This window comes from Sitophilus oryzae, unplaced genomic scaffold (genome assembly GCF_002938485.1).
Source record: "Sitophilus oryzae breed Bouriz unplaced genomic scaffold, Soryzae_2.0 scaffold_1058_pilon_pilon, whole genome shotgun sequence".
In the NCBI taxonomy this organism is placed as follows: domain Eukaryota; kingdom Metazoa; phylum Arthropoda; class Insecta; order Coleoptera; family Curculionidae; genus Sitophilus; species Sitophilus oryzae.
In genome coordinates, this window is record NW_022145680.1 from 1,419,618 (window position 1) to 1,444,095 (window position 24,478).

Genomic DNA, 24,478 nt, shown 5'->3' on the forward strand with positions numbered 1-24,478 from the left:
TTCCTAAAAATAACAGTAAATTTGAAACACCATTTCAATCATAGGATTTCATAACAAGCTTATATTATTATTAACTGAGTCGACAGAAAGTCGTAAAACCCCCGACCAAGAATCTAAAACCATTGAACCGATTTTGAGCAAACTTTCAATTTTTGTAAACACACATCACAAGCTTTCACATTTGATACCATATTTGTGGAATCCTAAACACATTACCCTCCTCTTTGGCAGTCAGGTAAAAAAATAACAAATTTGAAACACCGCCTAAGTTAAGAAAAAATTGTTAGTAAACACCGCCTAAGTAAGTAAGGATATTATTTGATCATTTATTTCTAAATTAATACGCGTACATCAATAAACATTACTTTATTCTATAGCTTACCTCTTAATCTTCTATTAAAACTACTTGCAAGAACGTTCCAGCGATAAAATTCACTTAAAAATAGAAAAAACACAGAGCGCGAAGTATTTTCCGCGAAAATTATGACAGACTAACGACTTGTGCGGTGTTGCGACGCCAACCGACTTGAGCGCTGTCACTATTTTTTGAATTACGGCTTCTGATTGGCCGAAATCTATTTCATGAGACCAATGGTTCGACGCGCAATGCGCAGCTTCATCCAATGGCATTAAAATGTAAAAACCGCCAATTTTCGACTTGAGCGGTGTTGTTAGCTAAGGGACGTTTTACTGTTTTAGTTATTAAAATTAATTTTATTATACATATATTATATACTCTTTATTTATGCTAATATTATATTTGGCTCCCTGCGTACAAGAGTTATTTCACTAATATGCGAATATTATATTTGGCACGGAGCTTCAATATAATTTATTTTCTAAGGATTAACTTGACTTATATAGACGTGCTACTTTATCAAAGGGTATTAGTAGTATATTAAACTGTATTTTCTTATGGATTTTTTAGTACTTAGATATCAAAATTATTTCTATTACGAATTGTGCATTCCGACAAGAAACATATATCGCGATGAATAAGAGAACTCGTAGTTGTTCCCTTGTTAGTACAGACAGCGAGGCAAAAAAAAAAGATAAAACTGCCACAAAATACGTAGAAGAAGATCAGAAACGTAAGACATTTAAAAAGGAAAATAACGGAAATGCAGAATGCAGCGAAAAACGAAATAAAGTAGTTGAAAACAATATCATTAAAGATAAAAATGCTTCCAAAAATGTGGAAGCAGAAACTACTGAACATGGGAATGGAGATCGTGGTAAATCTCTTGGAGAAGTGCCAAAGTCTCAAAAGCGCAAAAAATCGGTGACATATGGAAGGCGTAAAAGAAAACATGGCGGCAAAAATAGGCTAGGTAAGTGTTGTATAGATATAAGCAATTGCCTCTTATATTTGTTTTATCAGTATTTTAAGCATTTAAACTCCTAATACTAACAATTAGTTTACAATTATACTAACAATTTGTAAAATCGGTTAAATTTAAATAAGTTCAATTGTTTTAATTTAGTCGGTATTTATTCCCTAAATTTGAATCATTGCTATGAGTGAGTCTAAATAAAATGTAAATATTTTCAAGGGAGATTTCGATAAAAGGAAACATATTTTCTCTCTTTTACAGTTTTTCCTCCTTATTTTATAACAAGTCATCACTACTTGAATGTTTTCGTTTTATTCATTGACTCCCTCTACCGGGTGGCGATTTTGTATAATATACACGATAACAGTGCAGACTCCGCCCAAGAGTATTTTAAGAAGCGCTATTGGTTGCTGGTAATCATAAGCGTTCCAGTGTTCATAGTGATAATCTACACAACTACAGTGCAGACTGCACAAATGAACGAGCATACATGATTGCAGCGTTCGCAGCGAAATATATACACAGTAGTAGATTCCTATAACTTTTTGAAAACAATAAGTTAATATAAAATTCATTCATCAGTTTTTATTACCAAAAAGTAGTTTTGAAAATATTACATGTAAATTAGTGCTGTTTAGCGTGCGATACATTTTCATACATTGTTTTGTATTAACTTGTGAGTTCTCTTGGTTGTTTTTCCTTCAATTTTTGAATCAGTTTTCTGCCACATTTAAAATCAGACCAAACTTTTCTTCTTATGCATGATGTAGGTTGCACACCAATCATTTTTCCCTTTCTAAGTTTTTTAATCTTCGTAATAAAAAGTTTTTCTAACTGACCAGTTGTTTTTATCTGCTGTAGTGACTTTGTAAATTTGTTAATAAGTATCGCATTTTTCGATAGTTTTGTAATTCCAACAATTCTTTCAAGTTCAGTCCCCATTTTATTTACTGCATTCATCACAGTATATACACACTATTTTTATCAAAATGAAGGCGCGGTTAAAATAGATAAATATATTTTTTTTTTATTTTTGAAAAAGTAATAAAATTAGGTTTCAATTAGTTATCGTAATTTATCAATATACAGGTGGCCTAATATCGTCGTTATTGACAAGATATGAAAAAGCTTAATACAGATGTTGCCTGGTTTGTAAAGAGAAATGTCCCAAAATAGTTTGTTGTATGCAGGGTGTCCCAAAACTATGGTAAAGCTTAGGTTTTTTAATTGCACCCCACATTTTTCTGTACAGATTTGGATTCTGCATAAAATTCTGCATATAGTACGCTATTTTATTTCCAGCACTATGCAGTGGTTACCATTTCATATTTACTGAAACTTCGGTTAATAACACTATATCCGAAAAACTGGTTAAAAACCAGAATTAAATATTAATTAGCTATATTTTCCTAAACACCAAAGAAATAAAATAAATCAGCGAAAGAAAATTTACATTATTCTATACAAGGTTTTTTATGATGTCGCGATATGTTATTTTTCGTTTCGGTGCAGATTTGATTTTTTTTATTTAATGTGTTCCAAATTTTTTGACCTTAAAGCCACATATTTTTAACAATTTAATATTATATTACATATATTATTCTCTTTCTCTTATCATTACCTCTTTCAACAGTAAAATTTTATCAAAGCCACCTAATGATCCTTGTCTGGTATTTTACCGTTATGATAGTTACAAAAGGCCTATTTTTTAAAGTTTTAACTATGTTTATAGGAACTTTTTTCATATTTTTTGATGAAGAATCAATTCGTTGTTGCTTAATTAATATTTTGACAAGTTAATGACATAAACATTTTTTTAAAGGTTGCTATTAGGATTGGATAAAGGCAAATTAATTGTACCATGCTTTATTCTGCAATCGGGCAGACCGAAATCGACAAAATATCAAGAGCATTAGCGTAACTAGCATTTTATCCTGGGGTGGGCCTGAGGGGCAAGGGATTGAGCCCAGAGGGGGCCTAGGCTTTTGTTTTTTTAATGAAAATAATTTTAAAAACCACATTTTTGGAATAAATGTTTACATGAATTTCTCTACAATAAATTTCATAGACTTATCAAACCGTGTCTCGTAGATTACTTTAAATACCTACAAATTTTCTAAAAAATAAAAATTAACACATTTTTTAACAAAAATAATATTATTAACTAAACAAAACTAGAAAACGTAATTTTACTGCATCACAAGCAAAATAAAGCTCATACTGGCTGCAGCTGCTGTTATACTCAGGGATTCCTCTGGGGGTTACCCCGACAGGAATCTCCCAAAGAGAGATGGGCACATGTTTTTGAAACACCCTGTATAATATAAAATCAACAGTGAGAATTATTTAAAATGGATTTTATTTTATTTAACAAAGTAAATACTAGAAATGCACCAAACAGATTTATACCAGTTACCAGACTTTTATCAAACAACAAATATTTAAATACTAACTTCCAGCAATTTGTTAAACAAATATCCTGATTATTAAGATATTTAGTGACGCTATTGGATAAAGTATAATAATTATATATATATTAATAACAAACAGCTAATAAATTTCAATAAATCACTTTTGTTAAACTTTAAATTTGCAGTAGCAGTAAAACAAATACCTTTAAATTATAGCCTGATTTTCTAAATATTCATTGATAAATTGAAAAAAATATTTAACCTTTTTTATATTTCATAGAAGCTATTTATATCCAGTTATTTAATAGAATGTTATAGCTGGTTTTGTCGACTTTTTTCTCATATGAATGAATGAAATAATAATCTATGAATAAGAGAAGAATAGGCTAGAAAAATTTTATTATTCTATTCTAGTTTCCTAACATTAAGATAGCACCACAAAAAATAGTTTGGTTCCTCTCGCCTAAATCTGAATTTTCCTCCCTTCTTCCAGAAATCCTTTTTAAGGACTCTTCATTTAAAAAAGTATAGATTGATAAATGCTCTCATTGTAATTGTAATTTGTTATAAAACTCAGCTTGGCATTCTGTAACAAATAATTTTGATAATTTTAACTTTGTATGATTGGTGTCCGTATTTTGCTGTTTGTGCCATTTGACTTTGTTCGTTTTGACAAATATGTTTGACCTACTTTGATTGTTTTTTATAAATATTTTTTAAACTCCTGATGGGATTTGATTCCTGAAATATGTTGTCCCCTCCTTATATTTAAATAGTAAAAAAATTAAAATAAAAAATTATAAGACTGTGGGAAGCTTGTGTCTCCTGCCCCTCAGTAGAGGATTTTAACTAATCATAATTTCTTGATAATATGGTACATAATAGTAAATTAAATTTACAAGAAAACAGAAAAAGGACCAGTGGTTCTCAAAATTTAAGGAAAAAATATTTTCTTCGGAAATTTTCAAAGTAAAATAAATTTTGGTTATTTGACTTAATTGAAACGAGGAAAAAGAGAAAATATGTGTTTTATGGAGATCTTCCTATATTCTATCCCTATATTCTATCACTGAAAATGTTTTGCACTTATTTAAGACCCACCCTGTATATCGAGAAACGAGGCTATACTCTCGCTGAATACCGAATTTGACACTTTATGACAATTTAGTAATATATATTTTCTTTCTTTTTTATGCCTAGGCGTTAAGATGATTTTTTATAATTGTCAAATCACGTCGGCAAAAATTAATACCTTTGATTAATACTTTTAGGTGACGTTTGAAAAAAATTATGACGCGCAAGATATTCTTACTGGCGATACGTTGCGAGGATTAACGTTAGTTTAAACTGATAGTAGCAATAAATCCTACTTCACAAAACAATTAGGTATTTGTAAATAATAGGTTCGATAATACGTATGGATTTAACATAACATGCAAATAAGGAAATGTATTTAAAACTAAGTTAATAGTATATTGTTTTATTAGGCGTAAAATGACACTTTTGTGAAAAAAATGACACAGCCGAGGCACAAAAAGTCGTTTTTACTGCGATTAGAACATGCTGTTTTTTTCAAACTGCACCAAATAATTTTTTAAACAATTTCAAACGTTCCAAATAATACAAAAATATTTAAAAATCATACCTTGTATGTAATTATACAGGGTGGCGCACCATTCGCCTTGGTTGATTATACGAAAACGAAAGATGTAGAAACAAAATATTTTAGGTATATGTGGGGAGTCAATGTGCACAATTTAAAATTATTATTAAAACAGGGTGTCTCAGAACTAAGATCCATAAATTAAAGTTATATTTTTTTCTTATGGAACACCCCGTATTTAATTTCATTTTTGAATTCTTAAATTCAAAAAAGACGTTTATTATAAGGGTTAAATATGTTTAAAAATCATTGGTTTTGAAATAAATATGACAAAAAAAAAATTTAAATATGCATGCTACAAGAGAATTGATTATCAGCATCGTGTACATTACTTTTCAGAATTAATTCATGTGCTGAGTTTAAAGGCAAAGAAATAAATCCTACTGAAAAATGTTATTAAGCCTTAAATTTATACAGGGGTACCAAAATTAGTGATCTATTTTAAGGATTTATTTTAAGAAACTTCATAATTTCAAATGCAACAATTATATCTATTTAAATAAATTACATAAAAAAAAAAAAAAAAAAATCAAAACTATATTAGGCTTCCTATACCCATCTATCTCAGATTTTGAATAAAAAATTTTTTTTTTTTAAATAAAATGAAAATCAAGATGGCTGGTATCGCCATGACAATTTTCTAGGGACAGTTAGTAACTAATAACTAATATTTATCTTCTTTCTATTAGTTTTTTAAACTGCTTTTCTTTATAAGAATTACCCTAGTGTTTTCAGCTTTCTTGAGCAAAATACACTCTCCCTTTGAAATTGTTGGGCCTTTTTAAATAGATCCAAGTTCATCTTCGTTAAGTCATGGTTAAAAAATATACTTCTTTTTGGGGACTGGTTTTTATCTCTCACACACCCATTGCTCCTTTGATTTACCAGTTTTCTGGTATGTCTTGACACTCATGGACCAGCATTCCCTGTGTTTCCATACCAGACAACTGTCGCAGAGCAATCCATGTTGATCATCGGTCACCGTATTATTACAGAGGTCACACAACTCTGTTTCCGGCATTCTATTTCCGGCAAGAATATTTACAGTTGTAGCTGGCAGTTAGCAATGGGGTCACGCAGCTAGTGGGACGTTAGTGAGAATCGCGCGACAATCCGTTAACTTACCCGCAGAAAAAATATATTCAATCTCCGTGCCAAAACTATCAGTTAACTGTAACCAAAAAAAAAACATTAAATAAAAACTCTAATTCTCATTTCAGTACCTAACAATACCATAATTTGTGGTAGATTTATACATACAGAATATAGTAAAATTACTTTTATTATCAATTATCACGGTATTTACTTGTTCAACTATGTTTTGTAAATAAGAGACACAATACCATCATACAACCGGATAGCTCCATGTACCCAACGATCTTTTGTCTATTGTCTGAATTGTTCAGCTGAACAATAACCTGGACTAAACGCAAAGTGCACCAGAATTTAACAAGCTAAACAGAATAAAATAGAATTCGAAACCGATAGTCAGAAATTAAATTTCATTAAATAAAATTATAAGGTTTCCTTGTTTTGGCATACCGTGCTGGCAACTGTTACTTTGGGTCGGCATTTAAATGTGTGGAAGTAAATCGCATAGGATCTTATTAAGTCGGAGTTAGAGAAATGCGATGGTGTGCTGTTGCGTTGTTGCCGGTACGCCTTTCCCTATCAAGTAAAGTAAAATCACGATAGCAAACCACTTATTTTTAAAACTTTTTTCTGAGCATCTGAAATGGAATTATATGAATATCGATAGGCGTCCATTTTTTATAAGAGAAAACGCTCAGTAATGGCGATAATTTAAAAACTCAACTTTTTAACACAACACGCCATAACCTAAGAACCAGAAGCTTTTTTATTTTGAAGATCTCATCATTTACAATATGTTTAAGCATAAGAACAATTCGATAAGTTTGTTTTTTTTCCATTCTAAAATTTTAAACAACCCATCCGTTTACTTTTAGTGCATACCAGTTGTCAGCAATCGTATAACTTTTTTTATTTATAAAGATTTTTTACATACTGTCTGTGAAGAAAGTTTTGAAACTACAATCAATTATTTCTATTAGATTTCGAGATATCGATTTTTGAATTTAGAGTTCTAATAGCGCAACCACTGTCGAACACCAACTCAATTACACTTATTTTTACCCAAAATGCAAGTGTTTCTTAACTTGCACTTAAAAAATTTTCAAGCTATAGGGAAATTACGAATCGTTAATAAATAAACAAATAAAAGTATCACGAGGCTTAATTAAATCGTGAAGCTGAACGAATGATGTATACCCTTCTCTAGAACTTTAAGTACTGACAGAGGTACTGATTGGGTCACCTCTTAGCAATGTGCACAATTTCTCGGTTTATTTTATACGGTTGGCAACATATTTACTGTTCTCTGTTTGTTCAGTATTATAAACGTATTGTACTCTTTCTTACATACGAAAATCTCGGACCAAGACTAACCTTTGCCCTTAGTATGTATTTTTTGCAATTATTGTATACCTTATTATTTTATAAAAATAATATACATGTTTACATAACAATTAACATTAATTATAGTAATTTGCATTTATTAGTTGCGCGGTGGTTTATTTGCTACTTAACAAAATATCACATTATTTAAAAAATTTAATAGGAGATTTTTTGAAGATTGTAAGTATATAAAAAATGAAGATGGAATAATATGATAAGCCCATATAAAAGTTTATTGTGCCTTGTAAATTTATAAATTTATGAAGGAAATGTATTTTTTATTATTATATAATTATAGTTTTATTTAGCTTACATGTTTTCTAACTTTGATCGTCATAAATTATATTTTGCGTAATTTTCATCTAAAGGAGTAAAAACTCTTCAGAAAGAATACTTTTAATATTTTTCCAATAATTGGTGGCGTAATAAACTATATAATACTAGTACAATATACAATTACCACGCATATTTAGGGATAGTTTGCAATTTTCAACCTTACAACGTTGTATGGAGTGGGGAAATTTCAACATTTTGTCACTTTTGCTTTTTTCGCACTTTTAATATGTAGCATGCTAAAGCCGGGTCCACATATATAGCATCTTCGTGTATCATATCTCCATCGCGTTGCACCAACATGTTTCATGATCGCTAGTTTGGACGCCGAATTAACGCGATCATATGGTACACATTTGTGATACCGTATCTGATACATGCCAATCCGAATTTTGGCGCGTATCTTAACACTTCGTATCGGATACACGTATCACGATCTGTCATTTGGACGTGTTTTGATACAGTATAACGATACAGTTGACTTGATACGCCGTGACCTGTCTTGAGGCGGTTTTTCTCCGATCATCAAAGGGGCATTGAGGGTCCGCTGAGAAGAATTGATGAACATGATACGACGATACAGGTGATTTGTTGTACCGTCCATATACACTGATACGCACGCTTGTACGCTGGTATGAGGCGGCGGACGCTTACTTTGGCAGGATATGCATATTAATTCGACACAGCCCAAATAAACGTCCATACTTACGATACAAGCTCTTGATACGTGATACATGACATCTGATACAATAGAAAGTGCCATGTGGACCTGGCGAAGAAAAACACTCAAGTGTTTAATAATAATAATAATATTTCCGTATCATTCATGCTTTAACACAATTCACGGTTTATTCTTATCTTGGTAACTACTGCGAACTAGTACTTTTATATCACGGTGAAAATCACAGGTAACGATTTTTTGACCAACTCTATTGAAACCTTCTGATTAAATCCATTTACTTCTCCCCTCGTTTTGATTCTATTTTTCTTGCAATATATGGTTTCTCCCTGTATAAAAGAACTACTTAAGCCTCTTGTAAACTGGCTGTCCAACTTTCGTACAATCTTTTCGGTGGCCTATCAGGTGGTCTGTGGTCCCATTTTGCTGTTCTATCGTGGTCCATTCTTTCAACATAGTCTTCGCAATAAAGCCTTCTTGATCTCGATGAGAACTTCTCTCGATACTTTTATTTCTGTTGTTCTGAGTATTGTCTTTGTTTTGATGTTTCGGCTGAAGTCTCAGGTAAGAACTGATCTAACACAAGTCTTGTATATGCGAACTTTAGTTTTCCTTGGCATGAATTTATTTCTCCATATGGTATCTCTTAAGTAGCCAGATATCCGTGCTGCTTTGTTTGCTTGTACCCTTGCTTCGTCTGAGAGATTTCTGTTCTTCTTTTTTCAGTGCCTATCCTCTGTGCATGTTGACAATCATGTTGGTCCATATAATCCTATTAATAGCCGCCCTGAATAAATGTACGGTCGTCATTCCCATCCACTGTCTAATATTTTTCAACCATGATGTTCGTCGGCGTCCTCTTCTACTATTTATTTTACCCTGCAGTATTAGTTGGATAAGTTGGTATTTATCATTACGCATCACATGCCCAAGGTATTTTTCTCATTTTCACACTATGTACAATTTCTAGTTCTTTTTGGATTCTTTAGATCACGGTGTTGTTTGTGACATAGGTAAGTGTATGAAATCCTGAGCACGCGGCGATAGCAACTTTCAAAGGCTTCCAGGCGTTTAGATGCAGCATCTGTCAAGGTCCAAGCTTACACTCCATATAGGAGCGTCGAGAATACGTAGCACCTTAGGACCTGTGTTCTTATACCAATATTCAGGTGCATATTGCATAGAATCTTTCTAAGACGTTTAAAAACGGTTCTGGCTTTTTCTATTCGGCATCTGATTTCTCGTGAGTGATCCCATTCCTTGTTCAGGCTGCAGCCCAAATACGTGATTGTATATCTGCTGTTTCCAAAGTTTCGTTATTTGCCCTAAACTGGTGGTACTGCGTCTCATTATTTTTACTAACTATTAGAATTTTGGCCTTCTTGCAGTTAAGCCTCATACCATACATATTATATGCCTCTACTACTCGGGCTATTAATTTCTGCAATCCCTCAGCACTATCTGCTATGAGAACTGTATCGTCCGTGTACCTTAAATTATTGATGGTTTCTCCATTGATCTTAATTCCCTCTTCTGTTTCACTGAGCGCTTGTTTAAACAGTATTTCGGAGTACGTGTTAAACAGAATTGGTGATAGTATGCAGTATCGCTGACGCACTCACTGTAAATTCTTGGGAGGTTTGGTTGTCTACACGCACGGTCGCTCACTGGTGCAGATACAAATTAGTTAGTGTCTTTGTCGCAGTTTGATACCATATTCATTATCATTTCAAATAATTTGTGGTGTTGCACCTTATAAAACGCCTTCTCGAAGTCGATAAAACAAGCGTAGACATCGCAGTTTACCCCTTTGTATCAGGACCCGTATAGAAAATAGGGCTTCTCCAACCATTCCACTTCTGAATCCGAACTGAACTTTATTCAAGCTTTCTATATATGCGAGAGTGAATGATGTTAAGTAGGATTTTCAATGCGTGGCTCATCAAGCTTATAATTCAGTAGTCAGAGCACCTAGTGGCATTTTCAATCTTAGGAAGGGGAATAAACGTGGAAACCAGCCAGTCTATAGGCAATTCTCCTGTTTCGTATATTTTATTGAGTAGCTTTGTCAGAAGTTTATGTTGGTTGTCTTCCAACAGCTTCAGTGTTTCTGCTTGAACGTTGTCTTGTCCAGCTGCTTTGTTATTTTTTAGCCGTTTTATTGACTACCTGCCGTACCTCATTTAGCGTTATTTCTGGACCTGAATCAGCATGTAATGGTTTCCGCCTGTTGCTCCTCCTCGAACAGCTCTCCCATGTTTTCTATCCACATTTCCAGTATTCCTTCATGGTCAGTTATAAGACCAGCTTGTTTGTCCAATACCAAGTTATTGCTGCGTGAGCTAGTCCTTCTGGCCATGGTCTTGATTTTCTTGTGAAGGTTGAAGGTGTCATGTTTTTGTTCCAAGACTTCAATCTCCCTACATTCGATCTGTAACCATTGTTCATTTGCTTCTTTGATCTTTTTTGATTTTGTTGTTTATTTCCTTGTACCGGGTGGCCAACTAAGAATGGACGCCTGCTGTATCTCAGAAACTAAAACTACTTATCGTATAACTTTGGGAAAAATTATATTAAAATTAAAGTAAATCGACCAAAAGAAATCGCTGGAAATTATTTTTGAGTTCGAAAAATGTCCGCTAGGGGGCGCTTCCTTGATAGCCAATCAGAAAAGAAGGTTTTTCCCCAAAAAAAATATTTTTTTTTTTTTTTTATTTTAAATATAACTATTTAAAAATAAAAAAAAAAAAAATTTGCAATTTTTTGATATTTTTTTTTTTTTTTCATAAAATAAAGTGGTTAGTGGGGAAGGTTAAACTTATTTTATTAAAATATGATAAACTCTTTGGTTTAGGTTAGCCGACTTAAACAAACTAGGGCCTTCGTTTAAAAGAGCTTTTCTTCCTTAATGATCTTCAGTATAAATTTTGATTCCAAAAATTTAAAGCGCAACCGCAACTTTCTACCTTCTCTAAACGGGAGAGAAATTAAGAGAACAAATCATGTTAGGCTGCCGTTTAGAGTATATGTCTAAAAATTATAGTAGTAGGCTAGGAACAAAAAGAGGTAAATTAATTGGTTACGTCAAAATATCAAAACGATTAAGTTCAGTTTTCATGCATCCATTCGAATTTGAGGCGTTTTCTTAAAAAAAATGACGTCATAAGTTTTAAAACGTGTTTATGTAACATTATCGTCCATCAATATAACTTTCACGAATTTCTTGGTTAACTATACGTAGGTAGTTCTAAGATTAGAATATCCAAAAGTTTATAATCAATAATTTTATTAAAATTCTAGGAATTTTGTGCCGCTATGTTGTTTTTAACAGAAAACGGCCGAATTTCGTATAACCGAAAACTAGGGGTTTATTTCATGTCCGGCGGGCATTTTTCTAAACGCCACACGTGATCGCGAATCGGCTCGAGCCGAGCGTCAGCTTCTAAACGCCACCTGAGATCGCAAAACACCCTGCTAAATAGCACACGTTTCCGCAAATAATATTTCCTGACAGTAAATAATATAATAATTTTGACTGACTTCTACATATCCGATTGACTTCAAATTTGTTTACTACGTGTATATCCTTCACGTATTATTCAGAAATCAAAGACTTATCTTGTGTGGTACGAGTTCAAGCAGGCCATGTGTGTTGTAATAATAAAATTGAAAAATTTTTCGGAAAACCATTGGCATATCGTTTGGGTGGGGACGAAAAGCTGGTATGGTTATATGAATTTGTATATGAATAAAGATTTTTTGCGTTTTATAAAAATGGTAAAAACTGAGCTGCAAGAATAGGCAAACCATTGCGAAAGTTTACATTTTTTTGTAAAAAATATAATTAAAAAATAGAATGACACTGATAACGTCCCTAAAGTCTCGGCGGATTCTCTTTTAATAAAAAAAACTACCACAACTTAAAATATTATATCAAATCGTAAAAAATCGAAAACATTAAACGAACATATTAAAGATTTAAAAATATATAAAAACAAAAATCTACTTCGGGATTTTTCGAACTCCTAAAGCTCGATTTTAGCTTACACATTCAGCCAAACTATGAGAAGTGGTGCCCCAACAGGCTTTCTTTCAGTCTGGAACCATCTCTTGCCACTGAACTTAGTTTTTCTTCGGGCTACACTAGTTGGCTGCACAGAAATGTTCACTCCTTTTCTTCTAGTGTGGACCATTTGTTTTCTTCATGAAGAAGGTTTGAATGCTGTGTAAAGTCCACTCAAAAGAGAAGATGAACTATTTATATTTTTGTGTAGCTTTGAATACAGGCTTGAGCCGCGAAAATTCTCCGGAAAATAAAAATTCTCGGGATCATCTTGAAGGTTCTTCATCACTTTGTTGTCTAGATCAGTTATGAAACTTTTCCAGTTCACTCAATAGCTCTGTAGTTGCGTTGTTAACACTTTATTAATAGCCATACTTTTATTTGTACCGCCATGCTGGTATCAAAATCAGTACCACTATTATCATCTCGGTAATCATCAACTGACTGACTAAAGCTTTCGTTTTTATCAGTCGGTAAATTTTCAAGAACTAAAGGTTGAAGTAAATGTGAAGGTGGTTCACTACCTGTTGCGATAACTTACTTCAACTTCTTCTCTGGTCCTTAAATTCACTCTGTTTGTTCAGAAGTTATTTTGTTCCAAAGACTGTTTGTTCCGAAGTTATTTTGTACTCGTAAGAATCGGGAAAATCAACGAAACTACTCATTTTGTATGCAGCAAATCAAAACATAACTTGCGTATATCACATGCAGGCTAATTTGCGATAACATGTGCTATTTAGCAGGGTGTTTTGAGATCGCAAGTGGCGTTTAGGAGCTGACGTTCGGTTCAATCCGATTCGCAATCACGTGTGGCGTTTAGAACAATGCGTCCGGCGGCCTCGACGACCAACGGCTGGGATCTTGATTAGCTATTCAATTATTTTCGAAATTGGCTGCAAACATTTTCTGATAACTTCAGAGTTCTGAGGCGATGCCTGTTTTGCTGAAAAAATATGTTTTTGAGTTCCATTAGGGACAGATCATCAATAAGGGGTCCAAAACATACTTAGTTAAAAGAGGCGAAACTTTTAAAATTCTATTTCGAAGGGGACTAGAACAAAAATTAAAGTGTGCTATATTTTGAAATCCAGGCAACTTTAAATTCTTTTCAGTTATTAAAAATATACAGGATGTTCCAAATAAAAATTGATTTTTCAGTGGATAATTTTAAATTATTGAATTTTAAAAATATATTTAAACCATTAAATTCGATGTAAAAAGGTACTTTGGAAATGTTTTCATAAAAATACAAAATTTTCCGTAGCAAAGTTATATGATTTGTTTAAAATGCACATTTGAAAAACACCCCTTGTAACTCTGAAATGGTAACAGATATCGGTGCGCGGTTTTCACCATCAAGTTTTTGATGTACTGAGCTCCAGACATTAGTTTTATTCATTCTATAGAAAAGGGTGTTGCCCTTTAAAATCATCCAATTTGACCCACCCTGTATTATTAAATAAAAACGAAAATCTATTATGAACAATAAATTACTGTTTCTTGTAAAATTTGTATTAGATTCTCAAACCAATATTACCTTAGAAGTCTCAGGGCTTGAGTCCCCCCAAAACTCGGTGTCTAGTTGCGCCCCTGATCACACTGTTCGTTTCTTTTGACAAACTGGATTAGGCAGTCTCCTCTATCATTTCTCATTCTCAGTCCAAAATTTCTTACAACATTGCCAACAGAACCTTTGCCCACCTTAGCATTGAAATCCCCTAACAGTATATTGACTTCTTGTTTTTTGTGTATTTCAGGCTGTTCGTAGTTCGTAAAATATTTCGATTTCCTGAGCTTTCTGAGGTTGGAGGCGATTTGAAGTAATATTTATATTAAAAGCTGTTTGGCATTAATTTTAATTTCTGTTACCAGAGGTATTCACGGCCAAGTAATTAAATTAGACATTTGGTTATCAAATAATTAACAACCAAATGATTGTTAGCTACAAGTTTGCATCTGATTGGTTCTTTCGCTATTACCATTGATTCGCTATTACCATTGATTCGCTATGATACCATTGACTCTGTATACAGAGTATACAGAGTCGCGGTAAGTTCTCGTTCTCTGCCATCAACACTGCATTGTCTACATGCATAACACACAATTCTGACGGATTTCTCATCCATTCTGTATCTAATGTCCAAGAGTTTCCCATCTTTGATCATCTGATCTATATGCTATAGGAGACTGGTACATTTTCAGAAAGGCCGTCTTCTACTTTAATTTTAATTTCTTCCCAACAGCTCCCAATGTTTAACTGCGTTATTAGTCCGTAATAAGTTTCAGATATGTTGTTGTCCTTAGGGTCCTTGAGGAGAGCCTGTCAGACTCATCAAATGTACTCTGGCAGAAAAAATCTTTTAATTCAGGGGCTCACATTTAATTTCGAGTCGGCTGATTATTTAGTTGCAGAATTGAGGCCAATATATTCTTATGAAGCCTGCACAAGTAAATCTCCAAATAGTCGAAGCTGATCGGCTCCATAAGAATATATTGTTTTCACTTTGCAACTAAATAATCGGCCGATTCGAGATTGCATGTGAAAAATACTTAACTTTACTAACAAATTTATACACATGGCAGCACCGGCGGAGAATGCACAAAGCCTATACAATTTGCAAAAAAATGGTCACACAATATATCATAATTCATACGATTAGCATAATCGGATAATAACATTTCTTATTTTTAGTTGTACTGTAAATAATTTGAGCAAAGAAAATAACCAGTTTTGAGCAAATACTTAGCTAACCTTCAATATTTACGATACCATAAATGATATCACTGTGATATAAGTGCTTCTTTATCAATTGCGTGGTGTATACCTAATGGCTATACCAGGCCTGACTATAAATTTAAATTGTGAAATTCCTATAATTTAAGACCAATTACAAATAATTTGTATTCTTCTTGTTTCTAGTGAGAGTTATACAGGGTATTTCAAAAACATGTGCCATCTCTCGTGAAAAGATTTTTCATGTGCAAAATAATTATTTATATTATGATTAATAATAAAAATTAAAAAAACTTTAACAACTTTAACCAAGCAACTTTAACCCATAAGCTTTAATCTAATTAGTGGAATAAATTAGTAGTTTCAATTAGCGTATAAGTTTGTTCCTCTAAATTTGAATGTACATTCAGAACGCGTCTTAATGAGTTTCCTATATTAATGTATGGTTCCGAGTCCTGGAAGATGAGACAGTCAGAAATGGAAAAATTGACGCAACTGAGATGTACTGTTGACGAATGCTCAGAATTCCTTTTTCTCAACTTCTATAATAGCATCACGTATACTTAAATATTTTGGTCACGTTATGAGGAGGATACTGACTGTATGGAAAACTCATTATACAGGGCAAGGTTCCGGGAAGAAGACCAAGAGGCCGCTCGCCCTCCCGATGGATAGACCAGCTATCAAAAATCACCCACAAGCCACTGCACACGCTTGTACATGAAGCACAAGATAGGGAATAATGGAGACAAACCTCACACATCACCTGACCACTACATTCCTTTTGTAGGAATAAAGACAGAGAGAGAGATATTCAGAACGTCAAAATTAGTGGTAGGAATTTTCAATTAGTGGAAAGTTAACAAACTTTTGACTTTTCCAATAATTATAATTCAAAATTTGCGAGGAATGTAATTTTGGCTTTTGATTATCATCCGTCAAGAGAAAATGTGGTTAGAAACCTAAAGTTTATTGTTTTATAAGCTAAATATTAGACTTTCTCTATGGATACAACTGATTACTACAAGCTATTACTAGGATATTCTATTAATTTTAATTGTGTTTTTTAGACATTGTGAATGGTCGCAAACTAAAAAGTATAAAATGTAATTGAAACCACTAATTTATTCCACTAATTGCGAGGTTCTGAATGAAGCTTTAAAGTCTTAATTTTCTTCAAAGTGCTTTTAGCGATTAGAATGAAATTTTGAGCGGAAAGTGCGACATGTTTTAATGCTAAAAAAGTATCTACATATGAACCAGGGACGTGCATATGGGTTATCACTGGATTATTTAAAAAAGCATGTGCGCCACTGACTTTTCTTCTCTTGTTAAGTAAAATATGTAGACCGTTTAATGACGATTACAAGTTGTCTTTTGATATTGTGTCTATATCGGTCTCCTTGATGTGAAAATCAAGCAATTATATAATAATTGTCATAATCCAAACCAAAAATTTTAATGTCATTTACTAGCCAAAGTGTCAAATTAACATCATTATCAGATTATATCATTTCTAATTAAGTGCAACCGCCCTCACATATTTAGATACTGTATTTGTAAATGGGTCTATTGTTGTCTACTACATACGACTGCCATTACTCGCTGAGGAGTATTTGACACGCATCAAAAATCTCATTACTTTGTTGCCTCTTTACTTTTTGGTTGTCGTTATTAACTGAATTTACAATTCTCGTCCATTGCGTTCGATTGTGCGCTGCTTCCTCCCACTGATGCTGCATACTTATCCCCTTTAAGTTTTCATGAACACCATCCTTTGTCCACCCGGTTTCCTCTTACCCTCTACAAGTTCAGCGTAAAGAAGAGATTTCGGTAGGCGGTTTTCTTTCATCCTGCATACGTGGCCAGCCCATCTTATGCGAGATTTCGTAATCATGACTTCAGCGCTCTCGCAGCTTGCTTTTTAAGGACTGATACGTTTGAGACATGGTGGTACCGTTTGATTCTTAAAAGTTGTCCATGTACCATTTGATTCTTAAAAGTTGCAATAGACAACAACAATTATGCATTGTTGTCTATTGCTATGCGGGCTCACGTTATCCCTGCTAATTTACAAATATCATGGTCCCATATCAGGCTTGGTCTTCCTCTAGGTCTCATTAATTCCTCGTGGGTACCACAATCTGTAATTTTTCTGATCCATCTGTTGTCTGTCCTTCCTGCCGGGTGTCCTTCCCGTTGCTACTTTGGGTGTTGCCACTTGAGGGATTTGATTCTGTTGATGACATCTATTACCTAGGTCTTTTGTCGTATCCACTCTATTCTTGTACGGTCCTTCTTGGTTATTCCCAGCATATTTCGTTCCATTGAGCGTTGTGAGGTGAAGGCTGGAGAATTTGTCCCCATTTTCTCCACCTCTTTAACTTATCTAACGTCTCTCCTTAGACCTAATACCGGTGTTATCTTGAATCTATAATAATGGATATATCTCCCTTTATCTATTGCCTCCTTGGATTTGAGGTCAATTCTATACTATACTATTCCCCCGAGTTGATGATTCGCCAACTCGACTTCGTTAAATTGGAGTTCCGGCAAACAACTGGTGACACGTCCCCGCTTGCCTCCCGGTGTTGGACGGCTTTCCATCCTGGCTTTTTCTTTCCTTGCCGCAACATAGTGTAAAATCGTTATTTTTCGGGGCTTACTCAACCGGGTCTCACAATGCAAATTCACCTCAAATATCCATTTAGTTGGTCATTGGCAAGCACTCTCTCATTGTACATGAAAATAACAAAACAAACATTTACTGATCTGGATAAAATTGATAGTTAAATAGTAAGACTCACCCGGGGGTACTCCGCCCCCTAGCCACTGACATCACTGACATTCTATTCAATATATCCCATTCCATATCTTCCATCTAATTCAAATATTATTCGGATCTATTGGTTAATATCTTCAACAACTAGCTAGTGTCACCTGAAATAGTATAGGGGCTTCCCCCGGACGCAAATCTGCCGCTAAACAGATTCGCATCCCAAACGATGAGGCTAATTGGGGTCTTCACACAACGCCCCACCGTCTCAATCGAGAAGCAAGAGAGACCTCAAACTCTCAAGACCATCCTCGAAGGAACGACGTCACAAGAGGTTTTCTACTTCCATAGTCAAAAGACTCGCTACTTCCAAATGTCAGCTCTGTAACAAAACACAACACTACACAGCCGGCCGGCCTATCAACGACTGCCTGACCTGCCGCCTGCCGAGCTAAGCCTCCTCTTACATCACAATTTTACCTGATCACAAATATTTACATCGCTTGCCAATGAATCATGCTGTTTTCTCTAATCGACTTTCAAATAGAGTGTTTTAGCATTACCAAATAAATAAATAGAGAGTTTCCGAAGGAATGCATATTGTTTATTAGAATAGTGAATAAATAAAAGCATTATTATAACAAACTTATTTTCCAAGTTTTACAATAGGTGAAAGATTCTCACTCTCTCTCTTGCCCTTTGGTGGAGATGCGCCAGACTGTTTCTTGGTTCCTTTACTCTCCCCTTCTTCGAGGAGTGTTTTTCGCCTTGATTTCAGCTATTCTAAATTTGAAAAACTCGAAAAGGATGGATTGCCGCGGAAACATTTTTATGGCATACTATTCGAAAAGGTTCCCAAATACTAAATAAATAAATATTTCTTATATAACTGATTTCAAGTAAACGAAACGTCAAGCTCAATCAATTTCACAGTCAAAACACGCGTCAACGACAAACTAAATCCATTTTCAATATCATTACCTGTATTCACCAACTTTTCACCTAAGCCAGGCCTAGCCTCCTGCGAAACCGCGATGAATGACGAATGACTTTCACATTAATCACGCCGGCGGAGTCTCCGCACCTTCCGTTGAACCATCGTTGAACTGTTGAGCCGACAACCCGAGGCGCACGCGTACTACACGCGTGACCTCACCGCGCGGCTTTTTAAGTCAACAACCAAAACGTGTTCGCTCGTAAACAGAGAAGTCGCGCGACCTGCTCGGTCGTCTATCCGCTCGCTTAGCTCTTCTAACCACGTCTTTCCGGTAGTGATTTTTCACCAGTCGCTGTTAATTGTAATTATTACTATGACGGGTACTACTGTTCCAGGTGTGACCAGAAACCAGTGCGTCTGCGGTCCGAACGGGGCAGAGCCGGCCAAATCGCAACTTGTCGGTAAGTAGGTTAAGAACTTTGTTTGTTGTTACCGGCTTTTCGATGTAATTCTTTGATTTCTCTTCTATACTGACAACTGACACTGACTGTTTCTAAGAACTAAAAATATGTAATGACAGTTGAAGTGTTTTTGGTGTCTGTTGGTGGAGAAAGACAAAGAATTGTATATTATAAAATTTGTCTAGAGATTGTCTTTAACTAGTAAGTATCTGTTGAAGAAGGTAATATTATTAATTTCCAATCGAAACCAGCTACTGCAATGTCACCATTTTTTAAAACTAAATACAATGGTATCTTCACAACTTTTTGTGTTTTATGTATTATAATGTTTATGTTGTCTTGCCTCTGATCGAATTTTATCTGTTTCTAAGAATACAGAGAATAATTGTGAGATTTTGTTTACGATTATATTTGAGTATTATTATTTTGCAACACGAAATTGAGAATACTGGATAAAATTGCATCGATTTTTATGTCGATTTACTTCTGATGTTCACTTGATGCCGCATAGTGGCACACTTAGACTCGCGTGAATTCTCATCCTTCATTTTTTTACAAAATTGAGAGTTTTGGATAAAATGGTATTTCATTAAAAGCTAGATATTTTTCTGAACGAGGAAAATATTAAACTGCTCAAAACAATTATCGCATATTTTTAAATAAATAATATTAATTTAAGAAACAACACACCTAAAGTTCTCTGAATCACGTTTTTAAGTAGTTTGGATACTGTAAAGGGAAATATTAGAAACAATAACCCTACGCATTGACATGCAATTTTTAGTTAGCCCACTGTTTAGTTGCATAAGTGAAAACAATACATTCTTATGAAGCCGATCGGTCAACTATTTGATTGCATGTGAGCGCGGCTTCATAAGAATATATTGGTTACACATCTGCAACTAAATAGTCACCCGACTAAAAATTGCTTGTCGACGCATAGCCTAAGGCTACGCGATGCAATCAAATAGTTGGCCGATCGGCTCCATAAGAATGTATTGTTTTCACTTTTGCAACTAAATAGTCGGCCGACTGAACATTGCATATTAGCGCGTAGCCCACTTATCCTAAAAAACTCGCAAGAGGAAGGTAGAAACATACATGGTTCATTTAGAAATATGTAATAATTGAATATATTGGTTGTGATGCAATAACCAGGCAGCTCCATTTTAAGAAATTTGTAGAAAATCGAAAAAGTGCTGCTCGGTTCTCGCTGCAAACCCAGATCAAGGCAACTCCAACTAACGTCGCCATTTATGTACTGTTATATTGAGAGAACTGATTGTTGCAGGAAACAATCGGCCAATTTTTTTAAAGGGCAATTCATTAAATGTCTAATTTTCGAAAAAAAAGTGGAGCTGCCTGGTTATTGCAGCCACCCCTTCAATTACTTTTTATCAAATATGCGATAATTGTTTTGAGTAGTGTATTTTCCCCAAAACTTAGGCTAAGAGTTTCTGCAAAAAACTTAAATTGTTCATTTATACTTAGATTCAAATGTGTGTTCAAGGAAGGGAGAAGAGTTATATGTCAATTTTTTTTTTGCTTTTATCTCGAAAACTATGACACCTACAGAAAAATACTTTATATAAAAAATAAAGATAATCTCTATAAAAATGGTTATGTTAATTGTTTTTATATAACCTTTTAAAAGTTACAGGACTGACAAAAAGTCAAATCACAAATTGTTTTATTCATAAAAATTACAATTCAAATTTATCTTGAAAACAATAATATTAATTGAACTGAATCCATGTCACTTGCCAGGCCATCTTTATCTTCTAGTACTTCTACTGGAGAGAGGGCTATTGGTGCCCCGTTCCTCACAGTTACCGCATACAAAATTGCAGTTCATGTCTGCCTTACGGCATCCACAACGTTTACAGCAGCCTTTAATGCAGTTGCTTAGTAAGGTTCTGCAATGCAACATTCTTATAAGATCTATTTGCAAATTCAGGAGTGGCTAGGAAACAAATTTCCACCTGATTGAGGTTGATTGAGGTTGGATGAAAGAGACAGATGGAGATATTCAGCCTCTTACAACCTTATATCACGCTGCTCCATCCTTTACCAACTTGCAAAATATTGTAGAGACGATGGATGGTAACGGGCGTTACAATTTCAGTTGGCAAGACACGCAATAATCTACATGTTGCTCCCATGTAGAAAACTGTATGTCAGCGATGTCTTCTGTTTTGCAAATAGATCTTATAAGTCGGAGTTAAATGGAAGAGCAGAAGCATTATGCTTCTGAATTTCGCTCCACTCCAAAATTGGGTTTTGATTATTTATATGTATATATATTCTGATGGTGTAATTATTTAATTTCTATGATTTCTTACTATTTTAATCTATTAATAATTAACTGTATTTTATTTTACTTTTTTTGGAAATAAAGGCATTATTATTATTATTATGTCTTCTAAAGCAGAACAAATTGATATTGATGTAGCTGCACCACTAATCCTCTTTGCCAATACTGAATAGATTTATAGGTAGGTTTATAGGATTGTAGGTGTATAGTTTTCGTGATATAATCAAAAAAAAAACAAAAAAAAATACTGTTACGTTTTTCGTCGGTTCCGTGTGGATAGAAAGTCACAATTTATTTAACACTAATTAACAAAAACAATAACGATAAAAGAGACTTAAAGAACTATTTACAAACGATTTATAACTATTTATCTAGAAAGAATTTATTTTGAACTTAGCGCGTCAACTGTACTCGTCTTATTTATATCTGCCCTCTTTAGACCCCAGCCGCCGGCTTTTATACCCACAGCTAAAGATTTCTCGAATAGTCCATAGATCGTTAGGTACATAGAGAAGGTTTCGATTGTTCTCGTATGCACTACTCCATTCTAGTGGAACTCGATTCTTCTCGAAACTTCGAATGAATCATTACGGTGTGTATTCGTTAATGCGATCTTAAGGTCATCTGAGGGCAGGACATATAGTTAGGTTAGGTCGAGTCCACACGAGTCCGCAACACCCTTCTTACCCAACCCTTCTTAGGTACAAGCTCGTCCCGAGATGTACACGGTGAATGAAAGTATTTGCAAAGCTGGCCCCTGGTACATTGGGAAGTCTGGTAGAAATAGCAGTCTACAGTTTTCTCTTCCGATCTCAGCTTTGAGTTGTAGCAGCAAACGAGGATCTCGATTCGCGTAAATCTGAACAAGACTTCAATCATGTTCCGGATTGTATGCCTACTCAAACCATCGAATCCACACGCCAGCTTCGGAATGGCTTATCGTATAATGTTGTTGTTTAGCAGGGCTTCTCTCAGTTCAATCAGGGTCTTCCATAGATTGAGATAAGTCGGCTTACTCGGGGACCATTCCTTGGTGACCAGGTAGAAGATGTGTCTTGCTTGACCATGTGCATTGTCGGTTAGCCTCAAGACGCTTCCAACCCCACACCTGACACCAATTGTTACGTTTTTCGTCGGTCCCGTATGGACAGAAAGTCACAATTTATTTATCACTAATTAACAAAAACAATAACAATAAAAGACTTAAAGAACTATTTACAAACGATTTATAACTATTTATCTAGAAAGAATTTATTTTGAACTTAGCGCGTCAACTGTACTCGTCTTATTTATATCTGTCCTCTTTAGGCCCCAGCCGCCGGCTTTTATACCCACAGCTAAAGATTTCTCGAATAGTCCATAGATCGTTAGGTGCATAGAGAAGGTTTCGATTGTTCTCGTATGCACTACTCCATTCCAGTGGAACTCGATTCTTCTCGAAACTTCGAATGAATCATTACGGTGTCTATTCGTTAATGCGATGTTAAGGTCATCTGAGGGTGGGACATATAGTTAGGTTAGGTCGAGTCCACACGGGCCCGCAACAATATATTTAACCCCGTCCCTCGAGCTCACCACCCATCTTCGGGGACTTCGTCATATCAACCCAAGTCTAAAGGAAACTTTTAAAACCATTTCCAGAACAGTGGGAATTCTTTCCATCACTGATTTGTCTACTTTGACTGTGCTAAAGTCTATTAATAAAGGACTTATAATGGCGTTACCTATTATAATAAGGTTAGGGCGAAAAAAGTGAAAATAAATCAATATTGCTTTTGAGCAGTGTTCTGAATACTACACCAAAAGTTTGATATGATAACTCATTGAATATATATATATATCTTCAATATTAGTTTTGAAGTTTCACAGTCAGACGAATTTCTATAATAATCTCTAAAAGGACAATGAGATTCCAACAATAACAAAAATTTTGCATTCTCATTTTATCCGATAAAATCTACTTTGGAAGTTAAAATTACGATAAAGACAGCCTACCGGATATTTCGTTATATTCGTTCTTGTGTCAAATAGATCAATTTAAACAGTTTCACATATTTGCTTTCAATATAAAGCATGTGTATTTACGATATGTGTATTTACGATATATTTATAATAAGATTCCGTTAAGAACGTTTTAGACAAAAGAATCAATAATTATACTAATTAATAACAGGAAAAAATGAAAATGCAAAAGTAAACAGATTACAGGAACCAGTAGTTAGGAGGTTTAAGAATATTTGATTAAAAATGATGAGGCTTTTTCTGGCACAAACATATGCATTTGTATGAAATTGAACG

General features: G+C 34.3%; 1 protein-coding gene across 2 annotated transcripts in view; it reads left to right on the forward strand.

The window, feature by feature from the left end:
• Positions 1-24,478, forward strand: part of LOC115876014 (carbonic anhydrase 2) — a 134,143-nt gene that overhangs the window by 12,411 nt on the left and 97,254 nt on the right. Inside the window, exons 1-2 of one of the 2 annotated variants that reach the window (XM_030891690.1) lie at positions 959-1,331; positions 19,801-19,866. In XM_030891690.1, the coding sequence (XP_030747550.1) occupies positions 992-1,331; positions 19,801-19,866 (406 nt within the window). In that variant the 5' untranslated portion in view covers positions 959-991. Of the gene's footprint in view, positions 1-958; positions 1,332-19,800; positions 19,867-24,478 lie in introns of those variants that run through there. The other variant, XM_030891682.1, reaches the window with a different exon arrangement.